The sequence below is a fragment of the Mya arenaria genome, chromosome 11 (assembly GCF_026914265.1).
Source record: "Mya arenaria isolate MELC-2E11 chromosome 11, ASM2691426v1".
Lineage (NCBI taxonomy): Eukaryota > Metazoa > Mollusca > Bivalvia > Myida > Myidae > Mya > Mya arenaria.
The window spans coordinates 58026540-58041275 of record NC_069132.1 but is presented as its reverse complement, the minus strand read 5'-3'; the positions used below and the strand labels follow the sequence as shown (position 1 = coordinate 58041275).

At 34.1% G+C, this 14736-nt stretch overlaps 1 protein-coding gene across 1 annotated transcript in view; it reads right to left on the bottom strand.

Annotated features, from left to right (window-relative positions):
- Nucleotides 1-5285: 5285 nt before the first annotated feature.
- Nucleotides 5286-14736, bottom strand: part of LOC128207736 (CLK4-associating serine/arginine rich protein-like) — a 59484-nt gene continuing 50033 nt past the window's right edge. The window contains exon 19 of the mRNA XM_052910849.1: nucleotides 5286-9578. Coding sequence (XP_052766809.1) covers nucleotides 9527-9578 — 52 coding nt within the window. The 3' untranslated portion in view covers nucleotides 5286-9526. The remainder of the gene's footprint in view (nucleotides 9579-14736) is intronic.

Here is a 14736-nt window from a genome sequence, read left to right as displayed (position 1 = left end):
CCACCATTTTTGTTAAAGTCCTGGTGGCTGTGTGGACTAGCCGGCTGTTTTCTAATCTTTTCTTGACTTTACCGGCGTGGGTTGGAACCCACTAAAACCCCCAAAAAATTTATGCTAAAACTGTATTTTTTTCTGCAATTTCGATATCATAGAGTAAAATAATGATAAAATAAGTGTTTTCAGATGCATTACCGGGAAAACCAGTTTTTGTTCCAAAAACATGAGCGAGTCACTTTAAAAGTTCAGAATATGTCAGCAATTAGTTAAAATAGGTGAGTGCTTTTATAACAATTATTTAACAAAATAACGTATGGTAAATTCAGGAACAAAAAAAGGCTGGCTTGCTCAATAGCTTTTCTATGGTGTTTATGATCATGTCTTTCCTGATGGGACCAACAGACCTTTTCTGATAAGCTGACTGACACAAACAACTGCAAAAGTTCTGCTTAGTCATTTAATAGTTTTATTAAATGAGCTTTGTAATAGTTAGATGACATGAAGTAACATTTTAATGATTAAGAATGGGCAGTGAGAGAAGGGAACGAGCCTTTCTTAATCATTAAAATGTTACTTCAGACCAACTCACTGTCTTAGAATACTACCTCATTAGCTGACTCATTGTCGACACAAAGTCTGACGTGAGGAGTGTGTATTGGACAAGTGACAGTGAAAACACCTTAAAACACCCGCGAAAGTTGACATTCTTAATGATTAAGCCTAGTGCTTAATGATTGCCTTTCTGCAATTTCATTGGCTGAAAATGAAAGTTGTATTCCAATCAGTGATCATACATGCCAATGAATAGAATGAAGGTTTCCCTACCTACTCTACCTGTTTTGGAAAGGATGTAACCCTAATCAAATAAAAAAAAATTGCTTTATCATTGATGTAAGCTCTGTAAATACTTGTGGTAAAATGATGCTGTATTTGCAGACAGGTCTATTTATAAAGAACTAAAAGGCAGAGGATTCAGGTGCATGTTTTGAATTACAACCGATAAGTCGCCAATAAAGTGCTTATCGGTCATCGCCTCATGACTGAATCATAGAGGTTGCAAAAAAATCAACACCCTGGCCTTGACGAAACTGATCGACTCACAGTGGAATCCCGACTACAAACAAAAGACAACCTCTTGGAGACCAATGAAACCTCTGAGCGACAAAATCAGTCACAGCCTGTCTTGTGAACATGTTCAAGACTGCTTGTAACTGATTTATATTTGCAACTGCTCTGAATCCTTGATGTGACCTTAGAAAAATGTTTAAGACATCTCCGAAACCTTGACGCGATTGTCACTTTTTTATCGTTTCAAGGTCAAATTACTGTCACAATGCTGGTATGTCTGGGGCTTTAGTAAAGCAAAAAAAATAATAATTACCGCTATAACCTGTGTAATTTCCTTTCTATTACTTCTATATCCCTGTTCTAGATATTCCATGTATAATCATTTTTTTTCCCCTTTTTCTGAGGTTCCAGACATATAAGGTATGATAGGGCTTCATTTTGACAGGAAATGAGATAAAATGTAAAATATGCAGATACCTTATAAAATGATATATGTCACTAAATAAGAGATATTTAACACTTAATAACTTCCCCTATAATTAAAATGGACATACATGAATACAGGATGGGCCACGATTGTACCAACTTGGCCCATCTCCGGCATGCTTCGAGACAGTTCTGATGGATACTGGCTGAGGTGTTCCGATTGGATGGGTTAATGTTTCAAAAACATATTCCACTCAACTTTATCAGGATTATTCAATGATTCATTTGAAATAATTTTGTATCTTGCTCCCAAATGATATGTACATAAATGACTGAAAAGACTGTCATGACTGTCAAAAACCCTTCAGTCAATCACATAAAACTTGGATAAGTTGTCTGCAGGTTATCTTTTGGCTAGTTTGTACATTAAAATGCTTTGATTGGTCAATTATTAATATTGGATAAATATTGACCAATCAATTTAACCAGTATGATACAATTGGCTGCTGAAAAATGAAGTACAGTCGAACAACGTTGGCTCGAAGTCCTAGGGATTGGCGAAATAACCTCGAGCTTTGGAAATTTCAAGCCAAGCGGGAATGCTTACCTTCAGTATATAGAAATCAAGAAATCAGTCCTTTCGAGTCAACGAGGAATTTGAGCCAAGCAAGTTCCCAATAGGGTTTGACTTTAAATTGTAATTATTATTAGTGTGGGTCTGTAAGCTTAACCATACCATCATAGTTGCAGAAAAATATCAAATTGTCTAGCGATTGCAAATATAAATGTTAAATATTAACTTTAATGTAAGTTTTGGAAAAATATCTTATTGCAAGATGAACATTTTTCAGGGACAGCAGATAAGTTTCACTGATTTTACTAGATTTTTATATTGTTCTTTTGCACTACATGTACACATTATTTTCTTACTAAGGAATTACTTAAGGAATCAACAGTGAATTTTTAAGCATAGGCTTGATGGAATATAAACCAATCAGTATAATTTTTGGACTTACTTAAAGACTAACATGGCCTAGTGGTTTGGGCGTCAGCCTATGGAGCAGTAGGTTGAAGGTTAAAGTCCAACATGGGGCTTGTTTTGATATGGCTGGTTGTTGACCCAGCAGCTAGTTAAATGAATGGGTATGGATTGCCTTCCTGCTAGGCACCCATCAGAGAAGATAGAAAGCTGGAGTATAAGATGTGCATTATGGTGTCTGTCTGGTAAGTCCAGCAGCCCTTGATTAACTGGGATGACACTATGACAACAAACACATTATTTATGATACTTTTACAAGGAATGAGGACAGTATTATGGATTATCTGTATTTAATTCATCACTGATTCAAATATTTGAGGCCCTCATAGCTTATTTATCCAGATATCTCTTATATACCAATGGTCACAGCTTTTTGCCAATGACTTTTAAACAAATTATTATTGAAATTAATTCTATCAGGGCCTCAAAAAGTGTGCCACAACAAATTTCATTATTTACCAATGGTAACAGGTTTTTGCTAATGACTTTTAAACAATTTATTATTGAAATAAATTCTATCAGGGCCTCAAAAAGTGTGTCACGACTAATTTCATTATTTACCAATGGTAACAGGTTTTTGCTAATGACTTTTAAACAATTTATACTAAAAATAAATTCTATCAGGGCCTCAAAAAGTGTGTCACGACTAATTTCATTATTTACCAATGGTAACAGGTTTTTGCTAATGACTTTTAAACAATTTATACTAAAAATAAATTCTATCAAGGCCTCAAAAAGTGTGCCACAACTATTCTCCTTATTTACAAATAGTCACAGCTTTTTACCAATGACAAACAAATTATTCTTGAAATAAATATTATTAGGGCCTTACAAAGTGGGCCACAACTAGGACAGTGATTTTTTGTGTGCAATTTACTGCCTTCTTAAGACAGTGTTTCCCCTTGTGAAAATATGTCCATTTTTCCCAAACAATTATAATTTTTCCCAATTTAATAAATGAAGATTATGTTCATGAATGAAAAAGCAATGAAGTTCTTAAAAAATAAACAAAATTTCGACAAGACTCACAGCATTATGTTTGCATAAAAAAGTTAAAACATTTATATTTGCCATCAAATTTTGGCCTGATTTTGTATTTTCCCCAAAGCCAACGTTTTTTTCCCCAATTTGCAAGGCACTGGCGGTGAAAATATTTCCAAAAGAATTCACTGTATGACCATGAAACTTGTGTTATCTACAGTGAAAATTACATGGGAAGCATAATCTCAGAAAATTTTGCCTTTAAAGTTTCATTCCAAAATAATCAGTGTAAGCATTTTTTTAATAAAATAAAAGCAGGTCAAATGTACACACTAGCAGATCCAGGGATGGGGTATCTTGGGCTCGGCCCCCCCCCCACTCCACAATTCGCCCAAATTTACTTTTTTTTCAATATAGGAGGAAAAAGAATTAAATTATGCCCAAAATGCGCTATTTTGGACTAAAAGCCCCTGCCAACAATTATAATATAAATAAATTTTGGTTCTGAGGGAGGGGCACAAGTAAAAAAGTTACGCCCCGCCCCCTCTAACGCCAAATCCTGGATATGCCCACAATCCATACCTACACAAGTAGTAAGATTACAATATGTCACACGTCTGGTTTAGGGTCCTCAATTATTGGTGTTGGATTGTGATGACAGTGTCATGTTTAACATTAAGCTTAATGAGTGAAATACAATTTGCAATTCAAATTTCTTGTAACATATTGTTAGGTTAATCAGGTTTTGCAATCAAGCACGGCCCGTAAAAGTTCATTGTTTTTATTTCCAATTGGGTCATAGGTGGCTCCTTAATGTGGTATAAGGGAGTCCAGGTGAAATGCCTTTGGTCTCATTTCAAATTGACCCCTTTGTACCCGGTGTAAACTGTACTAGCTGTTTTAATGGGGTAGTGGGCAATTAGCTGGCATGCCTCTCACTCAATATATTCTCGTCAACTAGTCAAAATGTCAATATCAGCGAAAATACTATAAATATTATATAAATAATACTATAAAGTCCAGAAATGCCAATTTTTACTAATTCAAGGGCCATAACTTTTACTAAGTGCAGTGGGAAACAAAACCCTTTAAGCACAACTACATCACCCCTTTAGCATTTCTCTAAGGTTTGAGCGATGGTTTGATGACTCTAGGTATTATAGTTTTGGAGTTTTGAGCAACAAAGGTGTGAATAAAAACACAACAAAATGCATGACTTCAGCCAAAATGGACATTGGAGAGCAGCCCCAATTCCCCCTACCCACATTTAAACCATATATAGTCGAACCCCTTTGGCTCGAACTCACTTGGCTAAATTTCCTTGCTGGCTCAAATTTTATGTAAAGAACCAATTTCTTTATACTCAGCATTCCCGCTTGGCTCATACTCCACAAGGCTCGAGGTAATTTGCCGGTCCTTTGGAGTTCTAGCCAGTAGGGTTTGACTGTAGATATCGGCTCTAGAGAAGGAGGAGCAAATCCAGTCACATTCCCTCCCAAACCAAATCCTGGATCCAGCCATTTAAAGCACTGATATGTGGAAACAATTCAAGGTTAAGCCATTACCATGATCTCAAGGCACTCCATTTTGTTCCATTGCATATTATGATACAGGGGATAATTGTTTGTTTCAGTGTAAGATCGTAATATATTTCACAGAGTGAGCGCTATAGTTATATTTCACAAGTGGGGTACCTGAAAAACCTCTATCAACCGCAGGAAAGCATATAATAACATGTTTTTTCATATATTTACAAAATAACAATAAAAATGTATAATGCTTTAATTTTTATTTACATTTCATTAGCATGGTTTAATAATGGTTTTACAATAAAACAAAAGTAAAACCGAGCCATGTAAAAAACAATTACATTTCATTAGCATGGTTTAGTAATGTATTTACAATAAAACAATAGTTCAGCCTAGCCATATGCTTAACAAGAGTACCCTAATTGAAAGCTTACACTCCTCTTTTTTTTCTTATAGAGGGGCATAACTGGTCAAATATTATAACCAGAGTTAAAAGCCTTGATACACATATGCCTGAGGCTATTGTAACTGCCAAGATTTGAACATGTTTCATATCTGAGCAGTCTTTTAGTTATGCCCAATGTTAGAGTTTTACATGTGAACACCATGTAACAATACATCAACATTTTCAGTTTCATTTTCAAAGTCAGACAAGCTATAAAAATAATTTAGTACAGAAATACTATCAAAGCAGCAACAATTGTCCATATACATTATAATGTATAATAATCAGAGTGAGGAATCACATGACTTTAAAGGGGTTCTCACATGGGTCACCAGGGATCACAAACCCATGTAAACAAACATGTGACATAAATTTTTAAGTAACTTTTTTGACAAAAAAAGAAAGATAAATCTTAAATATTTCACATGCGTACAAGCAGAAAATAGCATAGTCTTTTAAAGGCTAAGAAATATTTTCATATCTTTCTGTCAAAAAAATAATGTCACTTCCTTATTTGTTTACATTGGTTTTGGCCATTGGCAAAAATTCCCTGGAATCCCGACCCATCCCCCGGTCCCCGCTGGGGGATCCATATCCCCTAGAATCAAATTATATATTATAATTATATAAATTATATATATATATTTTTTTTAATTTTTTTTATTTTTTTTTTAATTTTTTTTAATTTTTTTTTTAGAACTAGATCAAGGTTGACAGTGGAAAGCATCCATAATATTATGAGTGTGAAATTCCATGAAGGACCATGATGACTATGTCAAAAAATTATTGTAATTGGAGTGTATTTCTGTATTTATTCTAATATCATAAATGTAGATATTGTGCTAAATTTCGCTGGTAAAAAATCCCCTGTTGTAATATCAAAATCCCCTGGAATTCAGACCCAAATCCCCTTGGAAGCCTCCCAGAAATATGGCATGTGTGACCCGTGGTGACCCTTGTGAGAACCCCTTGGAAGTCACATTAATCCTCATCCTTATCATGTATGTACAACATTTTCAATTATTTTCAATCTTTAATCTGAAGAGCTTAAAAAAATATAATTTAGTTCAGAAATACTTTCAAACCAGGGAAGCTTCAAATTATGTATGTCTATGCATTATATGCAAAGCTAAAAACTAAATGCGAGAAAATATATGTATGACATTTTATGCAAAATATCTTTCTCATAACCCCATAACACAATGTACAATTCAGTCAAAATCATTCATTCTTTCTGTATATCAAACAAAAGCAGCCTACATCAATTACAAACATATTGAAACTAAACATATTTGTTCACGTCCTTAATCATTCACTTACTGTCACTTTTTTCGAATAGATAACTCACTTTCATACACTATAGATTTTCATAAGTATGAGGCAACAATTTGTTCGGCGTTTTTCTAACCACATTTTTGGTGTGGGTAAGTAGGCAGTTTTATAATTCCTAACAATAGGGTTTTAGCCAGAGTTTTTTTAAAAAGAAAAGGGTGCTGCAGAAAAGGAGACAAAAGGTCACATTGAACTGGGCAGTGAATAACTTTTAAAAGCATTATGTATTTCATAGAAAATATTAGAAATTATAAAGTTATATTAGGTTTCAACAATTACCAAAATGTAAAGTTTGTTTGAATTCATTATCATATTTCAAATTTTAATCAAAACAATAGAAATATTTGATTATCTTAAGTATTTAATTCTTTGAAGTCAGGAAGGTGCACATTCTGGTTTTCATGAGGGCAGAAGGGTGCTTCAAAAATAGGACAGGGTGCAGCACCCTTAAATAACCCTCTAGCCATTACCCTACTAACAGCTTAATTTTCATATGCTATTTCATGTCAAAAATCATGACTATACTAAAGACGCTGACATGAATTTTAAAACACTGCCAAAATGAAGAATCTATTTGTCTATTCCAAATCATCATTCAAATAAATGATGATCGGTGTGACACCTAAACACTTCATTCAAGTAATTACAAAATTGAAATACTAATTCATTTACATGTTCCGCAGTCAAACTAACCGACAGTTTCCAATATTTATGTTACTTATCGATAGACCACCTAGATGTAAGCTTTGAACACTGCCATTTTTCATCATTATAATATTCTGTAGACATTGAAATAAAAAATAATATGTTTTAAAGAAGAAACAAGTATTCAGTATTTGGCCAATTGTTAGGAAAAATATTTTGGTTATTATATTCTGCCAATTGTTCAGAACTTTTATTAAAGTTAATGTCTTTTGTTGAAGTTAACAAACTTGTTAACCACACCTAAGTTAAAGTGACACTCTTATTCAAAATCAATACATACACATGTATAACAAACGTCATTTTTGACTGATAAACCTTTAACAACTTACTAAAAAATGCATAAATGACAAATATTAATTGCTGATAACATGATTGTAACTGTGTATTTAAAGCGTTAACATATTAAATGATTGGTGAATGCTAAAAGATTTACTGTAGTCTAATATAGTCTCATAAGGTTGATATACCATGTCGTATGCTCATTTCTTTCAAATAAAACTCGGTATCCTTCATAAGAACCTTTCTTTACGACATTTATTCATCATTTTGGAATATTAAAACAATATTATTAATTGTGGTAAATCTTAACTGCGAGTAAAAGTGCATCTTTAACTTTTCAAGGGTGAAATATTTTATCATGCGCTCATATATTTAAATGAAACAAGCATAGCTGAAACAGTTATCTCAAGTTTGTAAAATGTTACTACATGTACGTATTAAAAGTGCACCTACGAAACTTTAACAGTAATAGGAGTTTGGAGGGTAACAACAATTAAGTTAACATGTTAACTTTCACAAAATTCTGAACAATTGGCTCGTTACATACTACAAAAATTACTGAATCTGTTTCATGTTTGTAGAAATATCATATGCGTGAAAAACCAAATCAACCCTTAAACAAGTAAATCCTCATAAAATACTATTAAACAATTAAAAGCTAATAAACAATTCATATACTCATGAACAATTAAGTCCTCATGAAAAATGAAGGCCTCATGAACAAATAAGTCCTCATGAACATTTAAGTCCTCATAAACATTCAAGTTCTCATGAACAATTAAGTCCTCATGAACAATTAAATCCTCATGAACATTTAAGTCCCCATGAACAATTAAGTCCTCATGAACCATTAATGCTCATGGACATTTTAGTCCTCATGAACAATTAAATCCGCATGAACATTTTAGTCCTCATTAACAATTAAATCTTCATTAACAAGCTCACTGAATACTGATGCCATCTCTTGTCTGTTTTTCTCAGTTTACCAAGGGCATAACTCTACAGCTATTTGATTAAAAGTTATTGGACTTGCTACATGTTTCTGGTCATTGTGAATGTACAAAGTTTCATGCAACCACTCTTTAATATTTTTAGAGTTTTGGCCAACATTTTTGTGATGTTTTTTAATTTTTTTGTAAGACAATGACATGAAGGCTACAACAAAGCCACCTTTTTATGTCTATAACTTAAAGGCATTGTTTTTGTATGATTTGTTCATTTTGATTTATTTAACTTACTTTTAAGAACAAAAACCAAACAGCAATTGGCAGATAATCATTTCAACAAAACCATGTCAAACCAAACCTAAAGTCAATTAATTTAAAGAGCTATCATTTGACCTTGATGATTCTTTATAACTGTTACAAGCATTTTATTCACATTTATGATTTCACATGAAAATATTTTTTCAAATGTCTGACCCTATCTAACCTGAACAACCCGATTCGCAAAACATTGTCACTGTATGTCCATACAATTCAAAGAAAGCCCACACAAGCAAAAAAGCAGAGATTTGGAAACTTGCATAAATTCATGTATTCTTTTTCCAACCTAAACAATAAGCTTTTTTAAATAAAAAAAAACATGCACATTGTTTCGTTATAATATAAAGCCCTCTGTTACATCCACATATGGGAGTTTTACAAACATTAAATCAAATTAGCACGTCTTTGGTCGGTGACCATTCCATTTGCAGTAAACTACCGCTTGTCAGCTTGTCACTATTCAGTAGTCCACAATTTTCATCTTGACCGGTGACTCAGACTTTGATCTTGACCTGAAAATATACAACACAAACATTCAGAAAGGTTTATACAACATCAGTGTTGGGGTGATTGTAGGATTGTGTTCTTGAAATCAGAATACAACGTCATGTTTTCACTGAGAGTGGCATGGCAGTTACTCCAATAGGTTCTTCTTTGTTCTGTATTTCTTTTTGGGTATGTTAGTATTGATACCCTCATTTTATTATTTAAATTGTAGCAATCATTTGCTGTTGCGATATTTTGATCGTCCATGCAAAAAAGGTTATTGTTGTTGTTATTGTTATTGTTGTTGTTGTTGCGTGGAGTAAGTCTATTTTGTGCTTCTAGCAGTAACCCAATAATGTTTACATAGCAAAAGCAGATACATGTGTGTCAAAGCCGTTCTAGCAGTAGCCCAATAAGCCTTTCATAGCAGTTACCCCATAATGGAGTCACACAAATAACCCGACATTAAGTTAGCATGGCAGCAGCAACATTAAATATTCATAGCAGTAACCCAATTAAGTACTCGTAACTTTAATAGGAATTCATAGTAGTTACCCCATAACATATTAATATCAGTAACCCCTTAAGGCATTCAAAGCAGTTAATTCACAGCATTTACCAAATTCACAGCAGTTACCCCATTTAGTAGTTATAGCAGGTAACCCATACTTATTCAAAGCAGTAACCCCACTAGGTTTTCAAAGCCGTAATCTCACTAGGTATTTAAAACAGTAACCCTACTAGGTATTCAAAACAGTAACCCCACTAGGTATTAAAAGCAGTAACCCCACTAGGTATTAAAAACAGTAACCCCACTAGGTATTAAAAGCAGTAACCACACTAGGTATTCAAAGCAGTTACCCCACTAGGTATTAAAAGCAGTAACCCCACTAGGTATTAAAAGCAGTAACCCCACTAGGTATTCAAAGCAGTTACCCTACTAAATATTCAAAGCAGTCACCCCACTAGGTATTCAGAGCAGTCACCCTCTTACATATTCAAAACAGTCACCCCACTAGGTATTCAGAGCAGTCACCCTACTACATATTCAAAGCAGTCACCCCACTAGGTATTCAAACTAGTAACCCTACTACATATTCAAAGCAGTCACCCCACTAGGTATTCAGAGCAGTCACCCTACTACATATTCAAAGCAGTCACCCCACTAGGTATTCAGAGCAGTCACCCTCTTACATTAACAAAGCAGTCACCCCACTAGGTATTCAAAACAGTAACCCCACTAGGTATTAAAAGCAGTAACCCCACTAGGTATTCAAAGCAGTTACCCTACTAAATATTCAAAGCAGTCACCCCACTAGGTATTCAGAGCAGTCACCCTCTTACATATTCAAAGCAGTCACCCCACTAGGTATTCAAAACAGTAACCCCACTAGGTATTAAAAGCAGTAACCCCACTAGGTATTCAAAGCAGTTACCCTACTAAATATTCAAAGCAGTCACCCCACTAGGTATTCAGAGCAGTCACCCTCTTACATATTCAAAACAGTAACCCCACTAGGTATTGAAAGCAGTAACCCCACTAGGTATTAAAAGCAGTAACCCCACTAGGTATTGAAAGCAGTAACCCCACATGGTATATAAATAAGTAACCCCATTAAGAAATTGAGAACAAATGTTGCTATGAATTTAAACTGTGTCATTAACCCTTTAATATTTTAAGATATTTTGTCATAAAAGAGGTAACTAAAAGTGCATGTTGAAAAAAAAATGAATGGTTTCAAAACTAGACCAATTTCTCACCCATTTGTTACACAATAAATTGTTTACAATGCAGGAAAAGTACTTTTATTTTTTATTCAAAATCATGCATTTTATAGACTATCCATTCCAAAATTCATATACCAATTTAGCATCCATTTTACTTAATACCTTAAAAATAACTATTAGACTGCCAATGAGTTATCAATCTCACTAATACATGATAAAATGTGCAGTTAAATATACATCACAAAGGAATGACCATAAATTTGATGCACAATGTGCAGTTAAAATATACATCACAAAGGAATGACCATAAATTTGAATCTGATGCACTGCAAAAATTCCGTGGGTTGGTGAAAAACCAAATTCTGAATAGAATACTCATCACAAAAAAATACATCACCTACGTAATATGATTTTTTTTATCTAATTTTCTTGATAAGTTCCCCCCTACCTTTTGGGTCATCGTCTGCCGAAATCAAGTTGGGCTACAAATGTCAAAACCCACCAGTGAACATGACATATAGCAAGTTCATGACGACCCAAAACAAAGAAACAATTAACCATCGAGCCAGACAAGGATAATCACATAAATATGATGAATTGAATTTTTAACAATGCCCATTAAATGACATGTAGTATAATCCAAATTTTCTTAAACATTTTCAATACGGTCAAAGATTCTCATGAGTGAAACCAGTTATAGAAGGTGGTAGTGTACAAGTTTATCAAAAACACATTACATAAACAGAGAAAAACAACAAAAAAACAGACGACTGTTTGTACGTAAATACCAAAAATGGCCATCGCGAGACGCAACTTAACAATCAAATTGGGAGCGATGGTCATAAACAAGGTGACTAATTACCTACAAAAAAACATCGTCGTGCGTTTTACTGTTCATATTGGATGCAATCGGCAAGCCACTTCAATAGAAAACAGCACTAATGTATGCATAAAAGCTGCATCACTGCTCGCATTAAAAGCCCTGCCTATCTATCAATTTATCATAATTTATGACACGATCAAGACTTGTATGGTAACATTTTTGTCCATAACTTAGCCAATAGTTGCAAACCGGCTATGGTCGACTGCAAATCTTACGCAATGATACATCAAAATCACTGACATCGACTACGGGTCACATATTACGATTTAATTGATGTTTATTTCTCCTGCCTCCTATGCCCGCGGCTAAACTTCCAGACATATTATGATGGTATCATAGACTAGCCAACCGTGCAATATAAAACATAGTCCAACACACTTTTGTTCACTACTTTTACCCTTGGTCACCCTACACAGCTTATGTTAAAGGCCCAACTTATATAGTTATACATATAATGCTGCCAGCAATACTAATATCATATTACAATCTTGACAAATCTACAAGTAAAGACAGTGCTACAATAATTGTATAAATTCTATTATACCATGATATTATAAAACATACTTTTCTCTTTTGATGTTATACTGATATCATTAAATGCCATCTTGTATATATGTTTTTGGCAATGTTCAATTTGAATAATGCTAATAAAATTTTGACTTGACTTGAATAATGAAATATTGTCAAGTGCTAAGTCCAATAAAATGAATTGCTAGATTTACATCCTTATTTGTTTTTAAATGGGGGGGGGGGGGGCACTTTCTTATTTCTTAGATGGCTGTTTCACCATTTAATATGAGTTCATGCTCTTTCTGTTTGCATAAGGGACCATTTACATGTGTTTCTAGACAACACAAGAACACCATCATAACATTTCTCCTTTTTACATATGTGAATGTTTACATTGACACTAGCTGGTATGAATAAACACTGTTCCTGGACAGTACCTGATCGAATTGAAATACAGACCCCATACATTTTTACTTGAGTCAATACAATTGAAGGGTGGTGGAAAATGAGGAGGCAGCTGGGATGAAAATCTAGCAATTAATTTATAGTCGCCTAATGCTCTAAAACAATGGGATCGCTCATATGGATTCTGTACAATAATAAAAGAGCCTTATGAAAACGACTGCCAAAGTTCCATTAAGTCATTCTAAGTGATAACACCCCCTGACAATGGGATCGTGGGATGGATTCTGTTTAAATTGTTTAGAAAACTTCAAATGAAAATTATCGCCAAAGTTCAGTTAAGTCATTCTTTGTGTCTTAAGTTCATTTGCTCTGACAACGAGATTGACTGGCAGATTCTGTATTAATAGTTAAATAATCTTCCCATGAGAACGAGTGCCCCTGATGCATTTTGATGAAGTCATTTTAGTGTAATAGTTAATTTTATCTGACAATCCGGAGCATCTGACGGATTCTGTACTAATTGTTTATATACTTCTAATGAAAATGACAGACAATGTTCCATTGAATAATTCTAAGTGTTTACACTCATTTCTTGTGACAATGGGATCGTGGAATGGATTCTGTACTAATTGTTTATAAAAATCTAATGAAAATGAAAGACAATGTTCCACTGAGTATTCTAAGTGTTTACTCTCATTTTCTCTGATAATGGGATCGTCGGATGGATTCTATTTAAATCGTTTAGAAAACTTCAGATGAAAATGACAGACAACGTTCCATGTTCCATTCGGTGTTTACACTCATTTCTTCTGAATGGGATTCTGTTTTAATCATTTTGATTGCTTTTGATGACAGCTACAAACACCAAAGTTCCATTTAGTCTTCGACTGATTTTAGTGTTGTTAAATGATTCAGAAATGCATGATGGCTAGAATAGAGCACCCTGGCTAGTATAGACCCATGTTGCACCAAACACTAAGAGCAGGGCTTCTAAAAACCAGCAATTTGCCGGTCTGGACCGATTTTGACCAGGCCAGACTGATTTCAGTTTCAAAAAGTGTAAAAAAAATCGTCCGAAATTTTGTCATTTTTTTTTATAATTTCGGTCCAAAACGACTAGGCCAGTAAAAGTTGCAGAAATTGTAATACACAAATATTCATGGGTCATTCAAACATTCAAAACTAGCCCAAATAGGTCATAAAAGTGTCTTAGTTACCATGTGACTAATGCGACCAGCTGCTTTTTCCACAACACTGATCACTCTATAGCCTATCTGTTAATAAGCAGACGCTTGCAATCGGTCCAATCACGTGTATTGGTAGGTCGCAGAAGACACAATTAAACAAACTATGTGTTAATTGTGTGCTTGCAGCTATATATCCTGATTAAGTGTTAAAATCGGTCCATATTTTCACATGGCAATATGAATATGCTATGTCGTCATCGATCATTACATTATATATCCGTTTGATTATCAAACTGTTAAATTTAAATTGTTCTTTACAATGTGCATATGTCATTGTTAATCCGAACCTAGTCATATATAGGATATCAACAGCGACACGCTTGATTAACTACATAGTCTGGAAGCTGATTGCGCCGCTTACGTCATTTTAATTCGCAGTAATGAAAAAATCATTGTCGATATCACACTTAT